Here is a 25782-nt window from a genome sequence, read left to right as displayed (position 1 = left end):
CTTTGTGCCCACTGAATGGCGCACAGCAACAGTTATCCCACTCCACAAAGGGGGAGCCACCACTGATCGGGGAACTATCGACTTAATAGCCTGACAAGGATGGTCTGCAAGGCCATGAAACGCATCATTGTGGAACTCATAAACAAAGACATTGGTAACCTCCAAACTCTGGATCCCACCCAGTTCGGGTTTGTGAAAGGCAGATCATGCCTCCTGGACCTGATCGACTTCTTTGAAGCAGTCACCAAAGCTGTAGATGAGGGTAAGGTGGTTCACACAGCATATCTTGACCTCACCAAGGCTTTCAGCACCATCTTCCATTCTGGAATTATATCTAAACTCACTAAAGTAGGTATAAATCCCTACATCACAAGATGGGTTACCAACTGGCTCACTGACCGAACCCACACTGTAAAAGTTGCAGACTCCAAATCTGACCTCAAAGCAGTGACAAGTGGAGTACCACAGGGTTCTGTCCTGGGACCTCTCCTGTTGGTATCTGCTTCTCTGAAGTACAGGATAACACAGAAGGCCTCTGACTAACGAAGTTCGCAGATGACTGCAAACTAGAAGCCATAGTCAAGTCCCCAAATGATGTGGACATCCTACAGAAGGGCCTCGCTGAGACAGATGCCTGGTGTCAGAGCCATGGCCTCAAGCTCAGTGCCAAAAAGTGCAGTGTCATCCCCTTTGGTAAAAACTCTGTACCTATGAACTACCACATAGGCAGCAATCTACTTGACACCGAATGTGTGATGAGACCTTGGGACCCAGGTGGACAGTAGTCTCTCCTTTGATAGTCACATCGCCACAGTAGTCAGGAAGTCCTTCTATGTGGCACACCTCATCGCAAAAGGGTTCTCATCCAGGAAAAGAGAGGTCATTGTTCCTCTCTACTCGACACTAATTAGACCCATTATAGAGTACAATGCCCCTTTTGGAATGTACCTCACAAGACATCTGCAGCAGCTGGAAAGGCCACAGAAGTACCTCACAAAGAGGATTACTATCCTCAAACAAATGCCCTACACTGACAGTCTCAAAAAACTCAAGCTGTACTCAGTAGCATATCGCCTACTCTGAGGTGAACTCTGCCTAACATATAAAGCTATGTCAAATCCAGAGCTGGGACATGCTACACCTAAAGAAATCCCAATCCCTCCTAGCTACACGCTCTAGTGACCTAAGCCTTGTCACCACAATAAACAGACATGCTGGAGGGATAGATTCCTGTCCCAAAGACTTCCCATGCTCTGGAACAGGCTACCCATCTATGTCAAGCAAAGTTCTTCATTAGCACTCCAAGAAAAATCTTGATGAGTTGTTGGGAAATAGGAAAGTACACCCAGGGGATCACTTCTGTGTCTCTGCTCGACAGTGGCACAGGAAAATAACTTTCTTGGGTGGCTAGGCTTACGTAAGCCCTTTGCCCGATAGCCTAGTACCAACCTATGAACCTATAAAAATGGACAAGTGGTGCAGAAGATTCCTGCTCTTCTGGCTGTGAGCCAGTCACTGTCAGTTCAGGGCACTGCCCTTTGGTCTCACCACAGCCCTTAGGGTGTTCGCCAAATGCATGCCAGTGGTAGCAGCCCATCGCAGACTGCTAGGATTCAAAGTGTTTCCATATCTAGTTGACTGGCTCCTTACCACTCCCATCAGGTGTCAACACCTAAAGGCACGAGATTGCACTTTTCTTCTTACATCTTATAAACTACGAAAAATCCCATCTAAGACTATCACAGCAGCTGGAGTTCATTAGAGCTATGCTTGACAGTCACCGGCTTTGCGTCACTTCCCTAGAAAGACTCCGGAGGATCAGATCACAAGTGAGCCAGATCATTTGAAGCAAGAAAATAACAGCGAGACTCATTCTACAGGATCTGGGGTCAGTGAAGCAACCTTTGTCACTCTAGTTCCCCCGGCCAGATATCACGTATGAATTCTTCATTGGCCTCTGACCTCCCAATGGTCCTTATTGAATCAAACAGTGTCCCATCTGGTTGTAATCAGTCGATGCAAGGAAGACCTAAGTTGGTGGCTTCACTCCAACGAAATATTGTTGGGCCATCCCTTTGTCCCTCCTCAACCCCAACCCATAGTGACCACAAATGCATCCCAGATTTGGGGGGGGGCATTTTCTGGGAAAGATGGTTCAAAGCACTTGGTCCCAGCTGGAGGCCAACTTGCATGTCAGTGCTCTAGAGATGAGAGTGGTGGTCTTAGCTTTCCAGGCATTTCAAGATACCCTCCCTTTGGGAAAGATTGCAATACAGGCAGACCGTATGGTGGTAGTCTGGTACATCAACAAGCAAGGGGGAACCAGATCTTACCCTCTTTGTCAAGAAGCGCTCAGAGTTTGGCAGTGGGCGATTTCCTCCAACCGCTTTCTGGCGGCAATGCACATTCCGGGTAGCTGCAACACCATTGCTGGCAAATTGAGTAGAGGCGTTCTCATGCCTCACAAGTGGTCTCTCACTCCAGTGGTGGCTGACAAGATATTCCCCCACTGGGGTCAACCTTGCTGCTACCTGTTTGCCTTCCCTCTGAACAACAGGTGCAGCCGTTTCTTTGCCCTTTCAGATCTGAAGACATTTGGCAATGTTTAAACTTTAGCACTAATAATAAAATTGGGGTTAGTATATACAGAGTTTTCTGCTTTGCATTGTTTTTTTTCTCCACGTAATGTGAAGACAGGATTCAGTAGAGAAGACCTTAATGCATAATAGCGGATGGCAGAGGGCAATGTGGATGGACAGCTTTACTGAAATTAATATTTGTTTGTAGGAACTTCGACACAAGTTCTTGACAAACAGGACTAGTATGGTAAAATCCTTGATGTCATAAATCTGATTCGGCTAACAACTAAGCAACACTTAGTTCTTGCATTTGATTTGTAAGTAGAGAGCTTAATGCATTAGAGATTTTCTAACTACTGTCCTTGGATGTCATGGGAACATTAAGCGCTTAGTGCAGATCATCTTAGGCACTGGCAGGGGAATTGCAATTCAGAAACATGTTTGGTTGAAATGAGAAAGACCTTGTTATCTAATTTGCATGTATCTGAATTACTTCTTATTGCCACAAGTGCCAAAAGTACTTTGCAGCAATAATCACCCCTGGCAGCCCTTGCACGTTATTGGCACAGACAACCCCCCCCTTTTTACACACACATTCAGATATTCATGCGTGCACCCACTTATGGACGCCCACACACATCCACTCTGTCATACACACACCCATTTGAATGGACGCACACAATCCACACTCCATTCCATAACTATCCCCCTACTGCTATCACCCATGCAAGAGACATTTGTGCTTCCACGTACAGTCATCCTAGTCCATTCATAGCCATGCAGATACGTACACACACCTCACCATCACTAGCGCCCTGCTGAACTTCACTAAACTTGCCTGCAAAACAGTCTCTCCCTTTGACTTAAATGCGGGACTGCACCACTTAGGCAGTGCTCATCATCATCAGTTGGCTAATGCTAATTGATGCATCTGAGTGATTTTTTTTAAATTGCTTAGTAGTCGAGATGGATTACTGCAAGCATTTCCAAGGTGCCTACTAGTTTAACATTAGTTTCTCCCCCAGATTGCCTCACCTATAGAACAGCTGATGGGATAGCCCACTGCTGCTGTTCTGCTCCCTGTAAAATAAAGCCCACTATGATGGGCTTGTCTCTGAACTGGAAAAGGTTACCATGAGGAGTTGACTGTGGTGCTGCTTACCACTCACAGTAACACTTTCTAAGTTTGATTGCTTGTGTAGCACACACTGCCACTTGTTTTCTCTTAGACTTAGTATTTTTGAATCTGTAAGTTGCTGAGCCTAAATATAATTAAAATCTACTTCAAAATAAAAAAAATTGTGCATGCTACTCACCGTAACTGCCTAGATCAAATGGTAGATAGTATTTTTGAGCAGAAAGCCAGAGATCATGACTGACAGTTGTGCAGGATGAAGTGCCAAGTGGTCTCTGTGGGTGGGTGGTCTCGTTGCTTTGATACCTGGAGAGGCTCATATATTTTTAAATATGTTGACTTGATTGTTGAGTAGTTACTGTTAATCAGTGTGTGCAAGTTTGAAATTGTTAGTTAAAAAAAAAAGAAAAAAAAAAAACGTATGCTCAAGTGCCACTCTTTATCCCCTGGTGTCAGAGTTGCCTGTCCTTTGTCTAGGTGCTGTTGATTACTGCACTCCTGAGTTGTTAATCCAACTTTTGCTATAACTTAGGTGACCACAGTTACCAAAAAAAAAAAAATCTGATTTAATTTTATGTATTCAAGGGAACTCCTGTGTCTGGCTTTGGAAGTCTGAGAATTTTTTTCTTAAAAGCAAAATTCCAGTGAGTCAGCCATTGTTGAAGTTGCTTGACTTTTCCTTAGCTTGCGTGATTATAACTTGATGTGTAGAAATGTATATTATTCTGTGTTTTTACCCATCGTTAGAAAATCTTTATTTGAATTTTTGATGTTTTGCCGTTTTATGTGAAATGTATGATGCTGTGCAACTAATTAATATATTTCTTCTCTTTCTTTGCAGGGCTGTGATTCTGTGTATACCAGTGTTTCGGGACTGAAAGCTCATCTTGGCTGCTGTCATATGGTTTGTAGCAAAGCATGTGCTTTTTAGTGAAAATACTTCCTTCCACCCTGTTTTGGAAACTAACAGCATTGCTCTTGTGATTTGTGTTTTGTAATGAAATTAAGGGATATCCTGGCTTTACATGCAGCATATTATGATTAACATTGTCTGGAACAACAAGGTCCATGTTTAACTGATGGGTTGATGCCATGAGGTGTTGGGCATTTTGACATTTAAAATTTCTGTAGGCTACTAAACCTCTCTCCCATGCCTATAATGCCATCCAAAAAGACCTTGAACTGGAAATCAGAGCCTTTTTTTTCCCCTTTTGTTATGTCGTCTTTAGTTCTAGCTCTGGTTTTGTCACACTGCTTTTTTTGTAATAATGAAACTAGTCTTAGGTTTTTGTTCCCTTTCTTTAGGTCTTTATATATATTCACTTCTCAACGCAGTTTAACATTCTTCGTGCTTTTGGCTGTGGTGTTTCAGAGACAAACAAAGATGTGTGCATCTTTGAAATAGTTTGTTGTAGCATTTAAACGTTTTCATTCGTTGAATTTTTATGGGGGGTTTTGGTTGTCTAGTGGTTAGAATTTTGGTTCTGCATGGCCTGGGTTCAGTTCTTTGTCAGGAAATCAGGGCCTGCCCTAGGTTAAATGGTGCCCTAGGCAAATGGCTCCACTACTCCCACTGCTCCCTCCAAAGCACATCACCCGGTGCTCCACTGCTCCTCCTCCTTCATGGCCTTCCAAAACCCTACAGATTATATTTTTTCTTAATTTTCTGTGTCTTATTCTTAGGTTTGTTGTTTGCATTCATTCAGTACATCCTAAGTAGACAAAACTGCATCCTGATAACTGTAGAGAAAATAACTGCATTAAGTTGGGGATGAAGTGCCAAGTGGTCTCTGTGGGTGGGTGGTCTCGTTGCTTTATGATGCCTGGAGAGGCCCATATATTTTTAAATATGTTGACTTGATTGTTGAGTAGTTACTGTTAATCAGTGTGTGCAAGTTTGAAATTATTAAAGTTAAAAAAAAAAAAAAAAAAATGCTTGACCCTCAGAAGCAGTGGGGGTTCTAGATATTCTGAGGTACATTTTAATGTTTGTAAACAAACCTCATTTAGTGATGGCCTAAAAAAACATGATTAAGGAAAGAAATTCAGCCTCGACGACTCAACTTTTCCATTTCCTGCATCCTGTCAGTACACCCTGACCCGATTAAGAAGACTACACTGTATTAACTTTGGGGGGAGATTACTGAATTAACCCAGGGGTCTGGGTGTCACTAGGCCCCTTGAAGTTCCAGATGCTCTGAGGTGTAGTTAACATTTTTTTAATAATCCTTTTCATCTAGTGATCACCTGAACAAACTTCATGATTAAGGAACAAAGTTCAGTCTTTTTAAGGAAGAAATGAGCTGTAACCATGGCTTGGTTCTGAAAGCTGACAGAATAGCAGTTCATAGTAAACTGATAAGAGATGCTTGTATGGATATGCAAGGCATATCTGGGAATATTAACTTCCTTTCTACACCTCAGGGGGAAAAGTTCCTCTCTGGTTTTAGATTAAGATCACAAATGAACACAGTCATATGTTTCGTATTTGTGTGTGTTTATAAATACTATATGTATGCTGTGCCCCCCACACCCCCCTACTTAAATATTCTCACTCCAAGATCACACTACAGTGGGGAAAAGGGAACGTTCCCTCATCCCCACTGTACCACGATCTCAGTAATAATCCCGTTGTAAATCAACACTAAATGTTGATGTACATCTAATATAACATGCAAACAGCAGGTTTTCAATCCGCATCCACCTTACCACTCTATTTTTTAAACTTTATTACGCGAAAGTGCATTTTCGATAAAATGCACTTTCATGTAATTATATTAGCGGATTTACATTTCGGTGAAACGTGAATTCGCTAATGTACTGTAAATCCATATATATCACACGCACATATATATGTATATATATATATGTATGTATGTATGTATATGTGTGTGTGTATATATATATATATATATATATATATATATATATATATATATATATATATGTGTGTGTGTATGTATATATATATATATATATATATATATATATATATATATATATATATATATATATATATATAGGTTCCCTTTGGAATCTTGAAATACTGACATGTCGAATTTCAGTATTTCGAGACCAAATTATCAAATCTGCAGTTGTGGAAACTGCAGATTATCGAACCCAGTAATGTCAAACCCACGGTACTAATGGAGTGTTAGGTTAGTGTTTTTTTTTATTTTTTTTTAAGGGTTTTGGGGAGGGTTTGTGTATGTGAGTGTTCTGGGCCTTGTTAGGTGTGGGTGAGGTTAGATAGGTAAGTAAGTGTGTGTATTAGTGTTGAGAGTGGTGGTGTTTGTATGTATGTGGTGTGTTTGTGAAGGGGGGGTGTAGAATGTGTGTGGTGGGTTTTCTGTATTTCAGTTTTTAATGCGGCCTCGAGTTAGTATATATAAGTAGTGGGGGTGTGGGGGCAAGGGGCTTGGCCTTTATAGGAAGAGTAGGTGTGTGTGTTGTGTTAAGTCTGTGTTGTTTTGCTAGGTGTATTTGTGTTTGCATGTGTGGTATAGTGTTTTGTTTATGTTCATGTTTGGTTTTGGTTTGAGTTTTCAGCTTTATAGTCGCGAGATACTGAAATTTTATATTTCAGTATTTCTAGATTATCAAGTGAATCTATATACATATACACAGCATGGCTTGTCACTTCTACTCAAAAGACAGCCACCATCTTTACCCCACTGGGATGAAACTTAAAAAGAAAATGGAATTAACACATTTTAGTCTGTTGCTGTTGGACATATGTAAGCAACATGCCTCTTGGTGATTCCCAAGTTCAAAATACTCACTCTTCAGCAGTTGCTGCCAATGCTGGCCAAGGATTCCTGGCTGGTGACTTTGGGTCTCAAAGAAGCTTATCTGCACATCCCAATAAGGGAAAGCTGCAGACAGTTCCTTCGCTTCAGGGTGGGGAACAGGCACATGTTTGTGTTACACTGCTGCAGTCATTACACTTGGGTTATCCTGCCGTCAGGCGGTCCCAGCTTCGGACCAGAGTTCCAAAGTCTTGGTCCGGTGTCGGTTGCTGTCTCTTCTTTCCTGACGTCAATGCACCAGGGATATATAAGATCCAGCCGACGCCATTTTCTTCAGTCTTTCTTGCCGCGTGGTGCCCAAAGCAAAAGCAGTTCGCAAGTGCCGGTCGGCCGACTCCTGAGATTTTCGAAGTCAAATTTCAGAAACAAAGTCTTCAATAAAGCTAAATACCCTGTTGGGGCAACTTTTTCTCGCCTCAGACCGATGTCAGTAAAAGTTAATAATTGCATTTCTTGTGGGAAGCAAATACCTCATAAGGATTTTCATTCTTAATGTATTCCATGCCTAGGCCCAGACCACGATGCCACTAGTCGGTTTTGTGCTAGATTTAACAAGCGCAATATTAAATGTCGGTTTGATTTTGCTCGCCATTATTTTGGCCGAAGGTTAATTATACCATGCCGTCGGAACAACCGACGACCGGAATACACAAAAAAACGCAAAGACAAAGATAAGGACAGACATCCAAGGTCCAAAACTGACGATGAAGCTTTTTCTAGGCCAGTCACCAGCTCGCCGGTTCTCAGTGAGCCGCTTTCGCAGGCCCTGACACCTGCTACCTCAGAGCCGCAGGCCGCCTCCAACTCCCACGTGGAGATTACTAGGCCTCTGGAAACTCAAGGTATTGGGCCTATGGAAATTAACCCCTCAGATGGGTCTGGAACCGCTGAGCAGGCATCTGCTTCTGAGGGTGTTTTCAGACCTTCACAGATTACCATCAAAACAGTAAGTCTAAAACTCAAAGACAAAGAAACAAGTACAGCATACACCTGGACAGGCCTCCATGCCTAAAAAACAGATGCTCAAAATGGCCGAAGACCTAATTACTCTAATCAGGGGTTCCCATCCCCCTCCTGATAAAAGGCCTAGGCAGGATACAGACTGATTCCTCTGACCAGGTTTCCATTTCTTCTGATTCCTCTTCAGACCAGGGATACTCTTTACTCTCCTATGAGGACTCTGATGCTGAAGAATCAATCCCTTCAGCCTCTCCTCTTGAGGATTACTCTTTTGGGGAAACTTTGCATACCATGAGGGAGCATTTCCATTGGGAGAGCCAGGATTATTCAGAATCCAAGAAAAGGCTCAGAGATTTTCTTTTATTACCTCAACACAGGCCCCTTGCTGGTTCCGCCAGTGTTGGATATTGTGGATGATGTGTTCTCCGAAACCAGTTTAACCCCTGATTCTTTGCCTCCAGCACCAGTCAAGCCAGATAGGTACTACAGAGTCCCTGACTCTCACAAATTTCTTAATAAAAACGCTGCTGCTGACCCAGAAACTATTTCCCAGGTCCCAAAGGGGTAAAGGCTTCCACTGCTAAAAATCCATTTCCCTCTGACGAGATTTTAGAGCGTTAGATGGGGGAAGAAAGTATACACTTGTGCAACTTTAGCAGTAAGAGCTTTAAATTGCCAGTTCCACATGCTTAAATACCAACAATATATGTTAAGTTGTCTATCTCGCCTTCATTCTTGCTGGATGGGTTCGGAGCCGACCGCCCGACCGCCACTCTAAAGCCTTCCGCCAGAGTTGGTTCCAATTGCTCGAGGCTCCCCTTTATATCCCGACAATGCTAGGGCGAGAGCGCCTTAGATCTCGCTTTTGCCGCTACAGCTATCGAGGTAAGCCGGTTTCTTACCGTTCTTGGTAAGGACTTTTCTTGTGTAGTTAGTCTATTAAAACCCCTTTAATTTTAATATTATTTTTACTTATTTCCCTTAGTTTAGAGAAATTATCCCCTTCTTAAAATTCCTGTTTTTTCCCCTCACAAGAACTTTAAGTTCTTCCCTTGGGCCCACGGGCCTTTTTCTTCCCTAGTGGAGAGTGTGTGTTATTTTTCAAAACCTAGTTAGTGGCTTCTGCCGGCTTATCGGAACTAGACAGGGTGTAATTAGTGTGTGTTTGGTGGACTGTGTGTGTGTGCATCACCTGTAGATATGTTCAAAGAAGCAAAGGTCTCGATATCTTAGTGTGTACGCGTGCTGTCAGAAAATGTCTCTGACACGCCACACTCCTGTGTCTACTGTCTGGGATTCTGACCCGCAGGACTCCTGTGCTGGGAAGCCCTCTATATCTAGGTCTTCGGCTCCACAACTGAGCCGAGACCTAAGGTTTCAACCCTGGAGCCGATGAGTCTCAATACAGTTTCTGTGGTTCCTCGGCCCGCTGGAGCCGAGGTAACAGACCCCGTGTCGGCTCCGACCAGACCTTCGGAGCCGACAACCAGAAAACCGAGACTGATAGCGCCGGAGCCGATACAATTGTCTTCGGCCCGCCGCCTCGATTTCTTCCCCGACTTGCCGTTCGGTGCTGGTGAGTTCGGCTCCGACATCGGCCTCGAGCCATCACTGTCGGTGCCGAGGGAGGTTCTTAGCTCGGAGCGGGGACCTCTGGCTCTGCCTGACAGGGTGCATTCGAGGTCATGCGGAGTGTTAGAGCCTGGCTCTACTCCACAGTCGGCTCCGCCCTCCCTCCATGGTGCCTCAGGTCAAGTCACTCCCAAACACATTGACTCACCTGAGTCCATCACGCTGACACAGATTTGCCCTGCTCCCTTCTGAAGATGTCTCATTTGCAGACATTCTAGAGATCCCAGAGGGGAAATTGGCCAGCCCTCAACCCTTCGGAGGATGAATCTGTGTATCTTGAGGCGTTGGCTCTCGCCTTCCACCTCCTGGGTGTCCCCTTGACCCCCCCTCATGCAGGTGGTTGCAAATTCAAAGGGACTTGATCAAGGAAGCGAAAAATGTTAAAGGACCCTACAGCTGCGGGTTTTCAAGATAAGATGAACACGCAGCTGGCTACCCTTAACTCCATAACCAACTCCTCCATGCGCTCTTTCTTACGCTGATGGAGCGAGTAGAGCCGCAGGGACAGGTGTGCCTTTAATGCGGACCTTCAAGACATCTTGACGACAGAGTCGCTTCTCGCCAGAGGCAGAGGCGGAATAACAATGGTAGACGCCTAGGGGCAGGGGTCCGAGAACCAGGGCAATCGGAAGCCTTCCTGACAAGCCCTTTCAGCATCCCTGAGGTGTTGCCCGACTGCCCACCTTCGGAGGCAGTCGGGGAAGATTGTCACTGTACCCAGAAGCCTGGCTATCCCTGACTCAAGACAAATGGGTACAGTCCATCATTTCAAGGCTATTCTATCCCCTTTCTTCGATTCCAAATCAATCAAAAATCCCCCCCTTTTGGGCAAAGGAAACTGGATGTGCTCTATAGACCTTCAGGATGCGTACTATCACATAAAAATGAACAGACGCTCCAGAAGATTCCTCCGCTTCAGGCTTCAGGCTGGGAACCAGTCATTTTCAGTTCAGGGCCCTGCCCTTTGGTCTCACCACTGCCCCCCGGGTGTTTACCAAATGCATGGCAGTGGTAGCTTCTCACCTGAGACTACAAGGATTCCAGGTGTTTCCATATTTGGACGACTGGCTCCTCACAGCTCCCACCAAGCATCTCCTTCTGATGGCCAGGGATTACACTTTTCGCATTTGTCAAAAGTTAGGCATTTCAATAAATTGCGAAAAGTCTGTTTTGTCGCCTTGTCGTACTATTACCTACATAGGCGCAAATCTAGACACAGTAAACATGTTCAAGACTAACACATCAGAGAATAGCAGACATTCACAAACTGGTCTCACCCAAAGCCAGGTTAGTTCTGAAAGTGTTGGGAATTATGGCGCTGCCATACCTCTGCTTCCATTAGCCAGATTCCACATGCAGATCCTTCAATGGATGCTCTTTACTCAATGGTCATACCAGCAACTTCCAATGTCTCACACCATTATGATCATGCGTGCAAAATCCGGTTGCTACTCTGACAACGGATGCCTCCCTGATCGGGTGGGGGCATTATCAGGGCAGGACGGTCCAGGGCACATGGCAACCAAACGAATGCCACTTGCACATAAATGTTCTGTTGGGAACGACAGCAATCCAGACAGACAATATGTCTGTAGTGTGGTACATCAACAAACAAGGCGGAACCAGGTCATACCCCTGTGTCGAGAAGCACTCAGACTGTGGCAATGGGCATTTCTTCTCAGCGGTTGCGGACAAGTTGAGCAGAGCTATCCTCATGCCTCACGAGTGGTCTCTGAAAGACTCTGTTGAGAGAAATTTTCTCAAGTGGGGTCAGCCTTGCTGCGATCTTTTGCTACTCCCAAAACAGCAAGTGCAGAGAATATTTCACTCTATTCCCGGGACTTCTGTATGCATTTCCTCCTTCCCACTCTCTCAAGTGATACAGAAAGCTATCGCTCAGAAGGCCTCATTGATCCTCATTGCTCCTTACTGGCCTCGACGGTGTGGTTCCCCTTTCTACATCATTTCTTTTGGAGCGATGTGGAATCTGGACCTAGTTCCAGATCTTTTGATCCATCAGTCGGGTCAGTTTCATCGCCCCTCCCTCTCTGAACCTCACTGCTTGGTTCCTCCAGTTCCAACCTTAGCCAGGCTTCCTCAATTATCTCAATTCGAGATATTTTGATAGCTTCCCATAAATCTTCCACTGGAAGATTTATTTGAGTAAGTGGAAACGCTTTCATATTGGGCTCAAGGAAAGGACATAGATCCTTTCACTGCTTCCATCCAATTAGTCCTTGATTTTCTAGCTGAACTCTTCCATGCAGGTTCATCTCCTCTACCAAAGTTCAATTGGCAGCTATTTCTAACTTTCATGTGGGTATTTCTGAATCTGCCTTAATGTCCCACAAGCTTTGCAAAGCCTTTTTGAAAGGAGTTTTTCTTCTCAGACCTCCTATAAGAAATCCTCCTTCTCCTTGGGACCTAAATTTAGTTCTTGCTTTGATTCTTCCCCTTTCGAACCTGCAGTTATAAGGACAGAGTATCCTTATGAACTAACCCTTCCTTTTGCCTAAGGTGGTCTCGACATCAAATCTAAATCAAAGCATTGACCTCCCTGTCTTTTTTCCAGAATATTCCAATAGCTCTGAACGAAAATTACACTGCCTGGATGTTCATCGTCAATTGAGGTACTACTTGGACAGAACAAAACAATTCAGAAAATCTGATCAGCTGTTTGTCTCCTATGCGGAAAGCAGAAAGGGACTTTCAGTTTCAAAGGTATCATTATCCAGATGGCTAACATCTTTGATTTCCCTTGTGTATGAAATTAGACACCAAAAACTGCCTAATAAACCTAAGGCCCATTCCACCAGAGCTTTGGCTACTTCTTTAGCCTTCCAAGACAGACTGCCTATTGACACCATTTGTAGCGGCTACTTGGGCTACCTCAGACTTTCATTTCTCATTATAAGTTGGCCTTAGCTTCTAGGCATAGAGCTAACTTTGGTTCCACTGTTCTTGGAGTGTTCGCTAGGGCCACCCGGGACAAGGTGCTAGGGACGCGGTCCCATCCAGCAAGAATGAAGGCGAGATAGACAACTTAACATATAGAAGTTATGATGTCCTTCATGGATGCATCTGCAGTCATAACAACTGGGTTGTCCTGTCGTCAGTCAGCCCTTCAGTCGGCCGGATTCCAAAGTCCGGGTCCGGCTTCGGCTGATGTCGCACTTCACCCGACGTCATCTCTGTTGGTCTTTGGGTATAAAGGCATCAGCCGACGCCATTTTCCTCAGTCTTTCTTGCCGCGTGGCGCCCGAAGCAGAAGCTGTTCGCAAGTGCCGGTCGGTCGGATCCAGAGATTACTTCTACCGAATACCCCTGCTTTCAACCGACAACGCTTAGGCGTCGGTCGGAGTTTGCTGAACAGTTTTTCGGTTCTGATTTTGATATTATGCCGCCGGATCCTCCGACTACCCAAACTGCAAAAACGCAAAGATAAGAGAGTGTCTCGGTTTCGCCGAAACCGAGAAAACTGATCAAAGTACAGCTGAATCTATCACACTGAGGCCCCTGCTACTCTCTAGTTCTCAAATGCTTACTGGCAGAAGATTTAATTTCATTAATTAGGGATCTCAATCTCACCCAGACAGGGCCTCTCAGCCCCCAGAGAAGAGACCTAGGGCAGGGCCCCTGAGCCAGTGTCCTCTGTTGATTCTCCAGATGAATCAGACATAACTGACCAGCCAGAGGCTTTTTTCTCCAATTTTGAAGATCAGATGCTGAAGAATCCATTCCAGCTGCTTCCCAGCAGAAGAATTCTACTTTGGGGAAACCTTACATGCCATGCGAGAGCAGTTCCAATGGCAGCAACAGGATTTCTCAGACTGCAGAAAGAGACTTAGGACCTTTCTGCACCTTCCACAGCAGAGGCCCTTAGCTATACCTCCTGTTCTCTCTGAGGTGGATGATGGCTTCAATGATGTCTGCTCTGGTCCAGATTCTTTACCTCCAGGCCCTGCCAAACCAGACAGATTTTACAGGGTGCCAGACACTCATCACCACCTTTACAAGGCCCCACTTGCAGACCCCAAACTATATCCCAGGGTCCCAAAGCTAAAACCCTATTCCTTCTGAAAGGGAAGCCAGGTCATTAGACAGATGGGGTAAAAGGTCTACACTTCAGCTACTCTCTCAGCTAGAGCTTTAAACTGTCAGTTTCACATGATACAATACCAAGAGTTTATGCTTGATCAGTTAACAAAAACTAACCACTGATGAATCTATTGATAAGAAATATGTATTAGAAATGGTAAATAACATACAACAGGTTAGTAACCATTCCTTAAAATGTGGCTATGATGCACTGGAGGCTTCATTTAGATCAGCCATGACTGGCACAGTGATAAGAAGGCATGCATGGCTAAAGGAGCAAGCTTTACCGGATCATGTTAAAGCTAAGTTGCTAGATGCTCCTATGGATAAGACCAGCACAACCACAGTGACTTAACCTAAACCGCCTACCAGGGAACAAATAGCAGCTCCATTAGGCGGAAAATTAACCTTATTTTCAAAGAACTGGCACTATATCACAAAAGACAAGTGGATTTTACAAACCATAGATCAAGGTTACCGGTTCCACTTCCACACTTTACCAGTCAAAAGAGGAATGCCAAATCTACCTCCAAATCAAAAAACAGAGGCTCTACAACAGATAATGCAGTTAGCAAACATGAGAGCTGTGGAAAGAGTGCCAACAACAGAACAAGGAAAGGGATTCTACTCCAGACTATTCCTAGTTCCAAGAAAGGAAAAAAGTTGGAGACCTATTCTCGACCTGTCCACCTTAAATACATACATCATTGTCCCAAAATTCAAAATGCTGACCCTACAGCAACTTCTTCCCATGCTGGGCAAGGAGTGTTGGCTGGTAACTCTAGATCTCAAGGAGGCATACCTGCACGTCCCCATTCGACCAATCTGCAGAAGATACCTCAGATTTCTTGCAGGATCAGAGCATTATCAATTCTCAGCATTGCCCTTTGGCTTATCTACGCCCAGAGTATTCACAAAATGCCTGGCATCAGTAATCGCCCATTGCAGACTACAGGGAATTCAAATTTACCCATACCTGGACGACTGCCTGCTACAAGGGGACAACAAAAGCAAGCTGACAACAGATTTACAAAGGGTCATTTACTTGCTACAAGCACTGGGATACACAGTCAATTTACAAAAGTCAAGGCTGATACCATCCCAAACAAGGACATTCTTGCTGAATTGGACACAGTAAAACAAATGGCATTCCTAACTGCAGAAAACAAAAGAACTCCCTACAGTGGTACCTAAAGAATTTATGGTCCCAACACAGACACAGCCTAGAAACAGAAATCCACTAATTCCATGCTTAAAACAGGAGTTCCTATGGTGGGCTCAAGCATGCCAGTCAAACCCAGGCTACCCTTCCCCACATGCTGGACAAATGCGCAAGGATTGTGGACACAGGATCAACTTCACCTGCACATCAACCTATGAGTAATGCTAGCAGTAAAACTGGCAATCCAAAAGTTCAGACCATTTCTCAAAGGGGGCCAGTTGATAAGGACAGACAACACCACAGTCATGTGGTACATCAACAAACAGGGAGGCACTCATTCATGCCCCCTATGCAGAATGACTTTGAGAAGCAGAACCACATCGGATGCCCACGAATGGAGCTGCACACGGACATCTTCAAGACCATCTCAAAGAAATGGGGAATGCCTCAAATAGATCTATTCATCACCTCTCAATCACCAGCTCAAAAAAAAGGATAATCCTGATAGCTCCAAACTGGCCAAGACAACACTGGTACCCACTACTGAGGAGCATGTCTCGAACAATATGTACAATACCCCTGATGCCTTTGATGTTAACTCAGAACAACTACAGCATCATGCATCCAAACCTAAAAACGCTGCAAAATGACTGCAGTTTGGAACATCACATAGCAGCAGCTAATCCAGAACTTTCCCAAAGAGTTAAAGACATGTCAAACCCACGGTACTAATGGAGTGTTAGGTTAGTGTTTTTTTTTTTTTTTTTTTTTAAGGGTTTTGGGGAGGGTTTGTGTATGTGAGTGTTCTGGGCCTTGTTAGGTGTGGGTGAGGTTAGATAGGTAAGTAAGTGTGTGTATTAGTGTTGAGAGTGGTGGTGTTTGTATGTATGTGGTGTGTTTGTGAAGGGGGGGTGTAGAATGTGTGGTGGTGGGTTTTCTGTATTTCAGTTTTTAATGCGGCCTCGGAGTTAGTATATATAAGTAGTGGGGGTGTGGGGGGGCAAGGGGGCTTGGCCCCCTTGCTTATAGGAAGAGTAGGTGTGTGTTGTGTTCGTCTGTGTTGTTTTGCTAGGTGTATTTGTGTTTGCATGTGTGGTATAGTGTTTTGTTTATGTTCGCGGTTTTGGTTTTTGGTTTGAGTTTTCAGCTTTATAGTCGCGAGATACTGAAATTTTATATTTCAGTATTTCTAGATTATCAAGTGAATCTATATACATATACACAGCATGGCTTGTCACCTCTACTCAAAAGACAGCCACCATCTTTACCCCACTGGGATGAAACTTAAAAAGAAAATGGAATTAACACATTTTAGTCTGTTGCTGTTGGACATATGTAAGCAACATGCCTCTTAGTGATTCCCAAGTTCAAAATACTCACTCTTCAGCAGTTGCTGCCAATGCTGGCCAATGATTCCTGGCTGGTGACTTTGGGTCTCAAAGAAGCTTATCTGCACATCCCAATAAGGGAAAGCTGCAGACAGTTCTTTCGCTTCAGGGTGGGGAACAGGCACATGTTTGTGTTACACTGCTGCAGTCATTACACTTGGGTTATCCTGCCGTCAGGCGGTCCCGCAGTCGGCCAGAGTTCCAAAGTCTTGGTCCGGTGTCGGTTGCTGTCTCTTCTTTCCTGACGTCAATGCACCAGGGATATATAAGATGCAGCCGACGCCATTTTCTTCAGTCTTTCTTGCCGCGTGGTGCCCAAAGCAAAAGCAGTTTGCAAGTGCCGGTCGGCCGACTCCTGAGATTTTCGAAGTCAAATTTCAGAAACAAAGTCTTCAATAAAGCTAAATACCCTGTTGGGGCAACTTTTTCTCGCCTCAGACCGATGTCAGTAAAAGTTAATAATTGCATTTCTTGTGGGAAGCAAATACCTCATAAGGATTTTCATTCTTAATGTATTCCATGCCTAGGCCCAGACCACGATGCCACTAGTCGGTTTTGTGCTAGATTTAACAAGCGCAATATTAAATGTCGGTTTGATTTTGCTCGCCATTATTTTGGCCGAAGGTTAATTATACCATGCCGTCTGAACAACCGACGACCGGAATACACAAAACTAAAGACAAAGATAAGGACAGGCATCCAAGGTCCAAAACTGACGATGAAGCTTTTTCTAGGCCAGTCACCAGCTCGCCGGTTCTCAGTGAGCCGCTTTCGCAGGCCCTGACACCTGCTACCTCAGAGCCACAGGCCGCCTCCAACTCCCACGTGGAGATTACTAGGCCTCTGGAAACTCAAGGTATTGGGCCTATGGAAATTAACCCCTCAGATGGGTCTGGAACCGCTGAGCAGGCATCTGCTTCTGAGGGTGTTTTCAGACCTTCACAGATTACCATCAAAACAATAAGTCTAAAACTCAATTAAAGACAAAGAAACAAGTACAGCATACACCTGAACAGGCCTCCATGCCTAAAAAACAGATGCTCAAAATGGCCGAAGACCTAATTACTCTAATCAGGGGTTCCCATCCCCCTCCTGATAAAAGGCCTAGGCAGGATACAGACTGATTCCTCTGACCAGGTTTCCATTTCTTCTGATTCCTCTTCAGACCAGGGATACTCTTTACTCTCCTATGAGGACTCTGATGCTGAAGAATCAATCCCTTCAGCCTCTCCTCTTGAGGATTACTCTTTTGGGGAAACTTTGCATACCATGAGGGAGCATTTCCATTGGGAGAGCCAGGATTATTCAGAATCCAAGAAAAGGCTCAGAGATTTTCTTTTATTACCTCAACACAGGCCCCTTGCTGGTTCCGCCAGTGTTGGATATTGTGGATGATGTGTTCTCCGAAACCAGTTTAACCCCTGATTCTTTGCCTCCAGCACCAGTCAAGACAGATAGGTACTACAGAGTCCCTGACTCTCACAAATTTCTTAATAAAAACCCTGCTGCTGACCCAGAAACTATTTCCCAGGTCCCAAAGGGGTAAAGGCTTCCACTGCTAAAAATCCATTTCCCTCTGACGAGATTTTAGAGCGTTAGACAGATGGGGGAAGAACGTACACACTTGTGCAACTTTAGCAGTAAGAGCTTTAAATTGCCAGTTCCACATGCTTAAATACCAACAATATTTAATGTCTCTGTTAAAACAGAAAATGCTTACAAGTTTAGAAGGTCCTGATTATAAGGAAATGCAGGATTTATTGCATGCAGCTGAACAAGTGGGAAAACATACTCTGCAATGTGGTTTTGATTCTTTAGAGGCTTCTTGTAGAGCCGCAGTTACAGGAACTGTAATTCGAAGGCATGCTTGGTTAAAAGAACAAGGTTTACCTGACCATGTTAAGGCAAAATTATTGGATGCACCTTTACAACATGATATTTTGTTTGGTGTTAAGGCAGAAGAGGTATTAAAGAAAATAGAGGATAAGGCAAAATCTATGCAAACAGTGAAGGATTTCTTACAGGTACAGCCACCTCGATTTAGCAGAAATTGGCCTGCAAAAAGTTGGTCATTTCCAGTGTCAGGCCACAAAGAGATAGACGCCCAAGAGGCAGATCTCAGCCCCAAGGCTCTCTCCGACCACGTCAGTGGGGTGCTTCAACCCCAAAAGGAGGAGGAGACAAGTCACAACCTTCTAGGAAACGGACCCAATGACTTCCCCCTAAAAATGCCAAGCACTTACCTTTTGGCCACTTCCTTAGGTGGAAAACTAGCACTTTTTTCATGAAATTGGCATATAATAACCCAAGACAAATGGGTTCTGAATATTGTGTCTCAAGGTTACAGGTTCCACTTTCACACTCTACCAAGGCCAAAAGGAATGCCAGACCTGCCACAAAATCAATGGGCAGAGGCACAAAAACAAATTAAGGCCCTCATGGACATGAGAGCTATTCATAAAGTGCCACAACAGGAACAAGGACAATGATTTTACTCAAGACTTTTCTTGGTCCCCAGAAAGGACAAAGCCTGGAGACCCATAATGGACCTATCTACTCTAAATACTTACCTGGATGTTCCGAAATTCAAAATGTTGACACTACAGCAGCAGCTTCCCATGCTGGGCAAGAAGGCTTGGCTTGTTACCTTGGACCTCAAAGAGGCATACATGCATGTCCCAATCAGGCAAAATTGCAGAAAATACCTCAGATTTATACCAGGCTCAATGCATTACCAATTCTCTGCACTGCCCTTTGGCTTATCTACTGCGCCCAGGGTCTTCACAAAATGCCTGGCACCAGTAATTGCATTTTGCAGACAAAAAGGAATTCAAATATATCCCTACTTGGACAACTGTCTTATTCAAGCAGAGAGCAAGGACATTCTTCTAAAGCATCTGGCGTTTGTAAAAAGATTGCTAATTTGCCTAGGGTACACAGTAAACGAAAAGAAGTAAAAACTAGTGCCCTCACAAGCGATAATATTCCTGGGTGCCAGCTTAAATACACCGGCCCAGATGGCTTATCTCATGCCAGACAAGCAGAGACAACTGACTCGGTGCTTTCAGTTGATGGCAACAAAAACCCAACTCCCTGCAAGAAAAATTCTGCAGGCCTTGGGGTTCATGGCGTCCTGCATACTAGTAATACCATATGCCAGACTGCATATGAGGAAATTACAGTGGTACCTAAAAAGTGTTTGGACTCAACACTCTCAAAGTTTGGGAACAGTAATATCACTTTTTCCCTGCCTACAACAGGAGTTTTCGATGGTGGGCACAGGCATGTCACCACAACAAGGGACAGCCTTTCACTTTACCCACAGCCAGGCAGACACTAACAACAGATGCTTCGGATATCGCCTGGGGAGCACACATGGCAGGAAAATGTATTCAGGGCAAGTGGCCAGCAGACAAAATGCATCTTCACATCAATCAAAAAGAGATGCTAGCTGTACAAAATGCCCTAACAGCTTTCAAGGACCTTCTGTATCCAGGACAACTATTACTAAAGACTGATAACACCACAGTTATGTGGTACATAAACAAGCAAGGGGGCACTCGTTCCTACTCCTCTGCAGACAAGCAATGACTTTGTGGAACACAGCACTGACCTGTCAAGTTCATCTGCAAGCACAATTCCTGCCAGGAAAGAAAAATACTCTGGCAGACGATTTAAGAAGAAACATGGATCCTCACGAGTGGAAATTAAATCCACAAGTATTCAGCATGATAATACAAAAATGAGGGTGCCCAGACATAGATCTATTTGCCTCCCCTCTGAACTGCCAACTACAGAAATTCTGCACAAGGACTTACCACTCACAAGCATGGAAAGTGGATGCTCTCTCGTTCAGCTGGAAAACCCTAACAGTTTATGCCTTCCCACCACTGCCTCTCCTTTCAAAGGTACTCCTAAAAGCTAGACAAGAAAGGCCAAAAATGATCCTGATTGCCCCAGACTGGCCATGCCAGCACTGGTACCCAATCTTAAAGAATTTGGCTCAAGGCCCACCATGGATTTTGCCTCAAATGCCTCAATTTCTGACTCAACAAAATCAGATCCTACACAGCCAGCTCAAAACCTTAAACCTGGCTGCATGGCAGATTACTTAGCCAAGCAACCAACACCTCTATCTAAATCTGTTATGGATGTTATTTTGGAGGCCAGGAGGCCCAGCACCAGGAAATCCTATTCAGAAAAGTGGAAGAGATTCTGCGCCTGGAACCAGGCTCAAAGCTTTGACCCTCTTGTTCCAAATATTCCTCAGATATTACAATACTTAACTGAGATGCTGGACAAAGGCCTATCCTTTTCATCCATTAAGATCCACACCTCTGCCATCTCAGCTCATTATAACATGGATCCTCCTATTTTCTCTCATCCATTATTAAAACAGTACCTCAGAGAGGCTAAAAACATAAGACCGCCCCAGAGAGCACCAACACCAACTTGGGACCTCAACTTTGTCATGGAAAAACTAACATTACCTCCTTTTGAGCCAGCCAATACAGCAGACTTAAAATATTTGTCATGGAAAACTTCTCTGCTTCTGGCAATAACCTCAGCACGAAGAGGCTCAGAGTTACAGGCACTAATGGCAGTTGAACCTTTCATCATTTTTCATCAGAACAGGGTTTCTTTAAGAACAAACCGTACATTTATGCCAAAGGTGGTATCCAGTGTGGCTCTTAACCAAACTATTCAATCGCCAACATTCTATCCAAATCCACATAATAAAGGGGAGAAACTTCTGCACTCATTGGACATACACAGGCAGTTATGCTTCTACTTGGACAAAACAAAAGCTTTCAGGAGAACTGAGCAATTGTTTGTTGCATATGCTGCAGGATCACAGGGAAAGGCTATTTCAAAGCAGACCATTTCAAAGTGGATAGGACACTGTATCCGATGTTCTTGTTACACTGCTGCAGTCATTACACTTGGGTTATCCTGCCGTCAGGTGGTCCCTCAGTCGGCCCGAGTTCCAAAGTCTTGGTCCAGCGTCGGTTGCTGTCGCTTCTTCCCTGACGTCAGTGCGCCAGGGGTATATAAGATGCAGCCGACACCATTTTCTTCAGTCTTTCTTGCCGCACGGTGCCCGAAGCAAAAGCAGTTCGCAAGTACCGGTCGGCCGACTCCTGAGATTTTCATTCCAAATCCAGAACCAAAGTCTTCTACAAAGCTAAGTACCCCGTTGGGGAAACTTTTCTTGCCTCAGACCGATGTCAGTAAAAGTTAATAATTGTATTTCTTGTGGGAAGCAAATACCTCATAAGGATTTCCACTCTTTCTGTATACCTTGCTTAGGCCCAGACCACGACGTCTCGGCCTGCCATTTTTGTGCTAGATTCAACAAGCGCACTATTAAGCGTTGGGCGGAGTTCGCACTTCACTTTTTTGGCAAAAAATGTAATTATATTATGTCGTCTGATACTCCTACTCCAGTTTTGAGCAAAAAACACAAAGATAAGTACCGACATACGCGGTCCGCACCTCCGACTGAAACCACGCTAAGGCCGACTACCGGTTCTCCGGTACTCAGCGAGGCGCCTACGCAGCCCCTGAGTGCCGATGACAATGCATTACCGGTATCTTCAGTACCTGAGGCCGCAGGCTCCTCGGCCCCCATTCCTACTACAGATACCGACGCTTTTCCTGGCGGGGAAACTCAGAATTTAGACAGGCCTGCCATTTCTCAAGGGGTCTCCAGGCCTTCCTCCTTCTCTATTAAAGCCTTCACTAAATCTAAAGCAGCCATGAAAACCAAAAAACAGGTTCCTCAGACCCCATCTCAAGGCACCATGCCTAAAAAACAGATGCTTAAAATGGCTGAGGATTTGATTACTCTTATCAAGGGTTCTCAACCCCCCTCTGACAAAAGGCCCAGATTAGAGGAAGACTACCCTTCCTCAGATCAAGCTTATATTACCTTAGAACTATCTGAGGACCAGGATTATGCCTATTCTCCATTCGAAGACTCTGATGCAGAGGAGTCTATTCCCTCGGTCTCCCCCCCTGAGGACTTCTCCTTTGGGGAAACCCTGCATACATTGAGGGAACACTTTCACTGGGAAGGCCAAGATTACTCAGATTCCAAGAAAAGGCTCAGGGAATTTCTTCTGCTCCCCCAGCATAGGCCTTTGGCTATCCCTCCTGTTTTAGATATATTAGATGATGTGTACACAGAAGCCAGCCTTAATCCAGATTCTTTGCCTCCAGCTCCTGTTAAACCAGACAGGTATTACCGGGTTCCTGATTCTTACCAGTTACTATATAAAAGCCATACTGCTGACCCAGAAACAATTTCACAGGGTCCCTTGGGAATTAAGGCCTCTACTGCTAAAAACCCATTACCTTCAGAGAGAGATTCCAGAGCTTTAGAAAGGTGGGGGAAAAAGGTGTACACCTCGGCCACTTTAACCATGAGGGCATTAAACTGTCAGTTCCATATGTTAAAGTATCAACAGTTTTTGATATCTCAGCTGAAAAGCAAATGACACAACCACAACAACCAGATTTAAGAGTTACAGGATTTGTTGCATGGTGCAGAGCAAGTGGTAAACATACCTTGCAGTGTGCTCATGTAGAGCTGCTGTTACGGGGTCTGTTATACGTAGGCATGCTTGGCTCAAAGAGCAAACCTTACCAGATCATGTCAAAGCTAAATTATTAGATGCACCTCTTCAAAAAGATGTATTGTTTGGTGTTAAAGCTGAGGAGGTGCTAAAGAAAATGGAGGAAAAAGCAAAATCAATGCAGACAGTTAAAGATTTCCTGCAGGTACAGCCTCCACGTTTACTGGCTTTCAAAAAATTGATCCTTTCCAGCCACGGACAGACCTCAAAGGGGCAGATACAGGCGTCCAAGGGGTAGAGGGCAACCTCAAGGATCTTTCAGAGCCAGACAGTGGCAAGCACCAACCCCAAGAGGTGGTGAAGATAGATCACAGTCTTTTAGAAAACAGACACAATGACTTCCCCCTATACCTGCCAAGCAAAGCTTTAATGGCAGCACCTTTGGGCGGAAAACAGACATTATTCTCAAAAAATTGGCATATTGTTAACAAAAGACAAATGGATTCTGGACATTATAGACAGAGGCTACAGGTTCCACTTTCACACCCTTCCAAAAATGAGAGGCATGCCAGACCTGCCACACAATCAAAGGGCAGAGGCACAAAAACAAATTTCAGCTCTCATGGACATAAAAGCAATTCAAGAGGTACCTGCAAAAGAGCAAGGTCAAGGGTTTTATTCCAGACTATTCCTGGTACCAAGGAAAGACAAAGATTGGAGACCTATCTTAGACCTATCCATCCTAAACACATATCTACAGGTGCCAAAATTCAAGATGCTCACATTACAGCAGCTTCTTCCCATGCTGGGCAAGGAGTCTTGGCTGGTAACATTGGACCTCAAGGAGGCATACCTGCATGTCCCTATCAGACAAGATTGCAGAAGATATCTCAGATTTCTTGCAGGTTCAACCCATTACCAATTATCTGCATTGCCCTTTGGCTTATCTACTGCACCCAGAGTGTTTACGAAATGCCTGGCATCAGTAATCGCCTTCTGCAGACTTCAAGGGATACAAATCTACCCATATCTGGACTGCCTGATCCAAGCGGACAGTAAGGGCATACTATTGCAACACCTGGCGTTTGTAATAAAACTGTTGTACTACCTGGGATACACAGTCAACAAAAAGAAATCAAAACTAATACCCTCTCAACAAATAATTTTCCTGGGTGCCAGCTTGGATACAACCACCCAGATGGCCTACCTCACGCCAGACAAGCAAGGGCAACTGTCTCAATACTTCAGGAAAATGGCAACTTACACCAGGCTAACTGCAAGGAAAGTCCTGCAGGCTCTGAGATTCATGGCATCTTGCATCCTACTAATCCCATGTGCAAAGCTGCATATGAGGAAACTTCAATGGTACCTAAAAAACTTATGGTCTCAACACAGCCACAGCTTGGAAGCAATTATACCACTCATTCCATGCCTTCAGAAGGATTTTATGTGGTGGGCTCAAGCTTGCCAAAGAAACACAGGTCTTCCTTTCTGTGTACCTCAAGCAACTCAAAGCATCACAACAGATGCCTCAGATTATGCCTGGGGAGCACACATGACAGATCAGTGTATTCAGGGAAAATGAACCCGAAAAGAAAAGCACCTTCACATCAACCAAAAGGAAATGCTAGCCGTGCAAAAGGCTATTATGACCTTCAAAGACCTACTGCATCCAGGCCAGCTATTGATAAGGACAGACAACACCACAGTGATGTGGTACATAAACAAACAGGGGGGAATTCCTTCATACCCCCTGTGCAGGCAAGTCATGACCTTATGGAACACAGCACTGGAATTGCAAATTCAACTACTGGCACAATTCCTGCACACACTGGCAGACAACCTAAGGAGAAATATGACAGATCCACACAAATAGAAGTTGCATCCTCAAGTTTTCACAAAGATAACTCACGCATGGGGACAGCCAGACATAGATCTCTTTGCTACCCACAGAAATTGCCAGTTGAAAAAATTTTGTTCAAGGACCTATCCTCCACAGGCCTGGAAAGTGGACGCACTTTCCTTCAATTGGGCAACATTGACAGTCTATGCCTTCCCGCCTCTTCCTCTGCTGCCCAAAGTTCTATTAAAAGCCAGAGCAGAGAGGCCGAAAATGATTCTCATTGCTCCAGACTGGCCAAGACAACACTGGTATCCGCTCTTGAAGAGCCTGACACATTCCCCACCATGGACCCTACCTCTAGTCCCTCTTCTGTTGTCCCAGCACAACTACAAAACCCTTCACAGCCATCTCAAAACCCTAAATCTAGCTGCATGGAGAATTCCTTGATTTCCCAACAGTTTCTCCTCTCCAAGGAGGTGCAGGAAGTCATCTTGGAGGCCAGAAGATCTTCTACTAGAAAGGCCTACTCCGCCAAATGGAAACGATTTTGTGCCTGGAATAAAGAAAAGGGACTGAATCCTTGGGTAATAAATATACC

General features: G+C 44.5%; 1 protein-coding gene across 1 annotated transcript in view; it reads left to right on the top strand.

Moving 5' to 3' along the window:
• Positions 1–25782, top strand: part of ZNF512 (zinc finger protein 512) — a 1352022-nt gene that overhangs the window by 1047931 nt on the left and 278309 nt on the right. The window contains exon 11 of the mRNA XM_044075342.1: positions 4556–4618. Within this exon, the coding sequence (XP_043931277.1) occupies positions 4556–4618 (63 nt within the window). The remainder of the gene's footprint in view (positions 1–4555; positions 4619–25782) is intronic.

Source organism: Protopterus annectens, chromosome 6.part1 (assembly GCF_019279795.1).
Source record: "Protopterus annectens isolate FY-2018-M chromosome 6.part1, PAN1.0, whole genome shotgun sequence".
Classification (NCBI taxonomy): domain Eukaryota; kingdom Metazoa; phylum Chordata; order Ceratodontiformes; family Protopteridae; genus Protopterus; species Protopterus annectens.
This window is presented reverse-complemented; position numbering and strand designations above follow the sequence as displayed.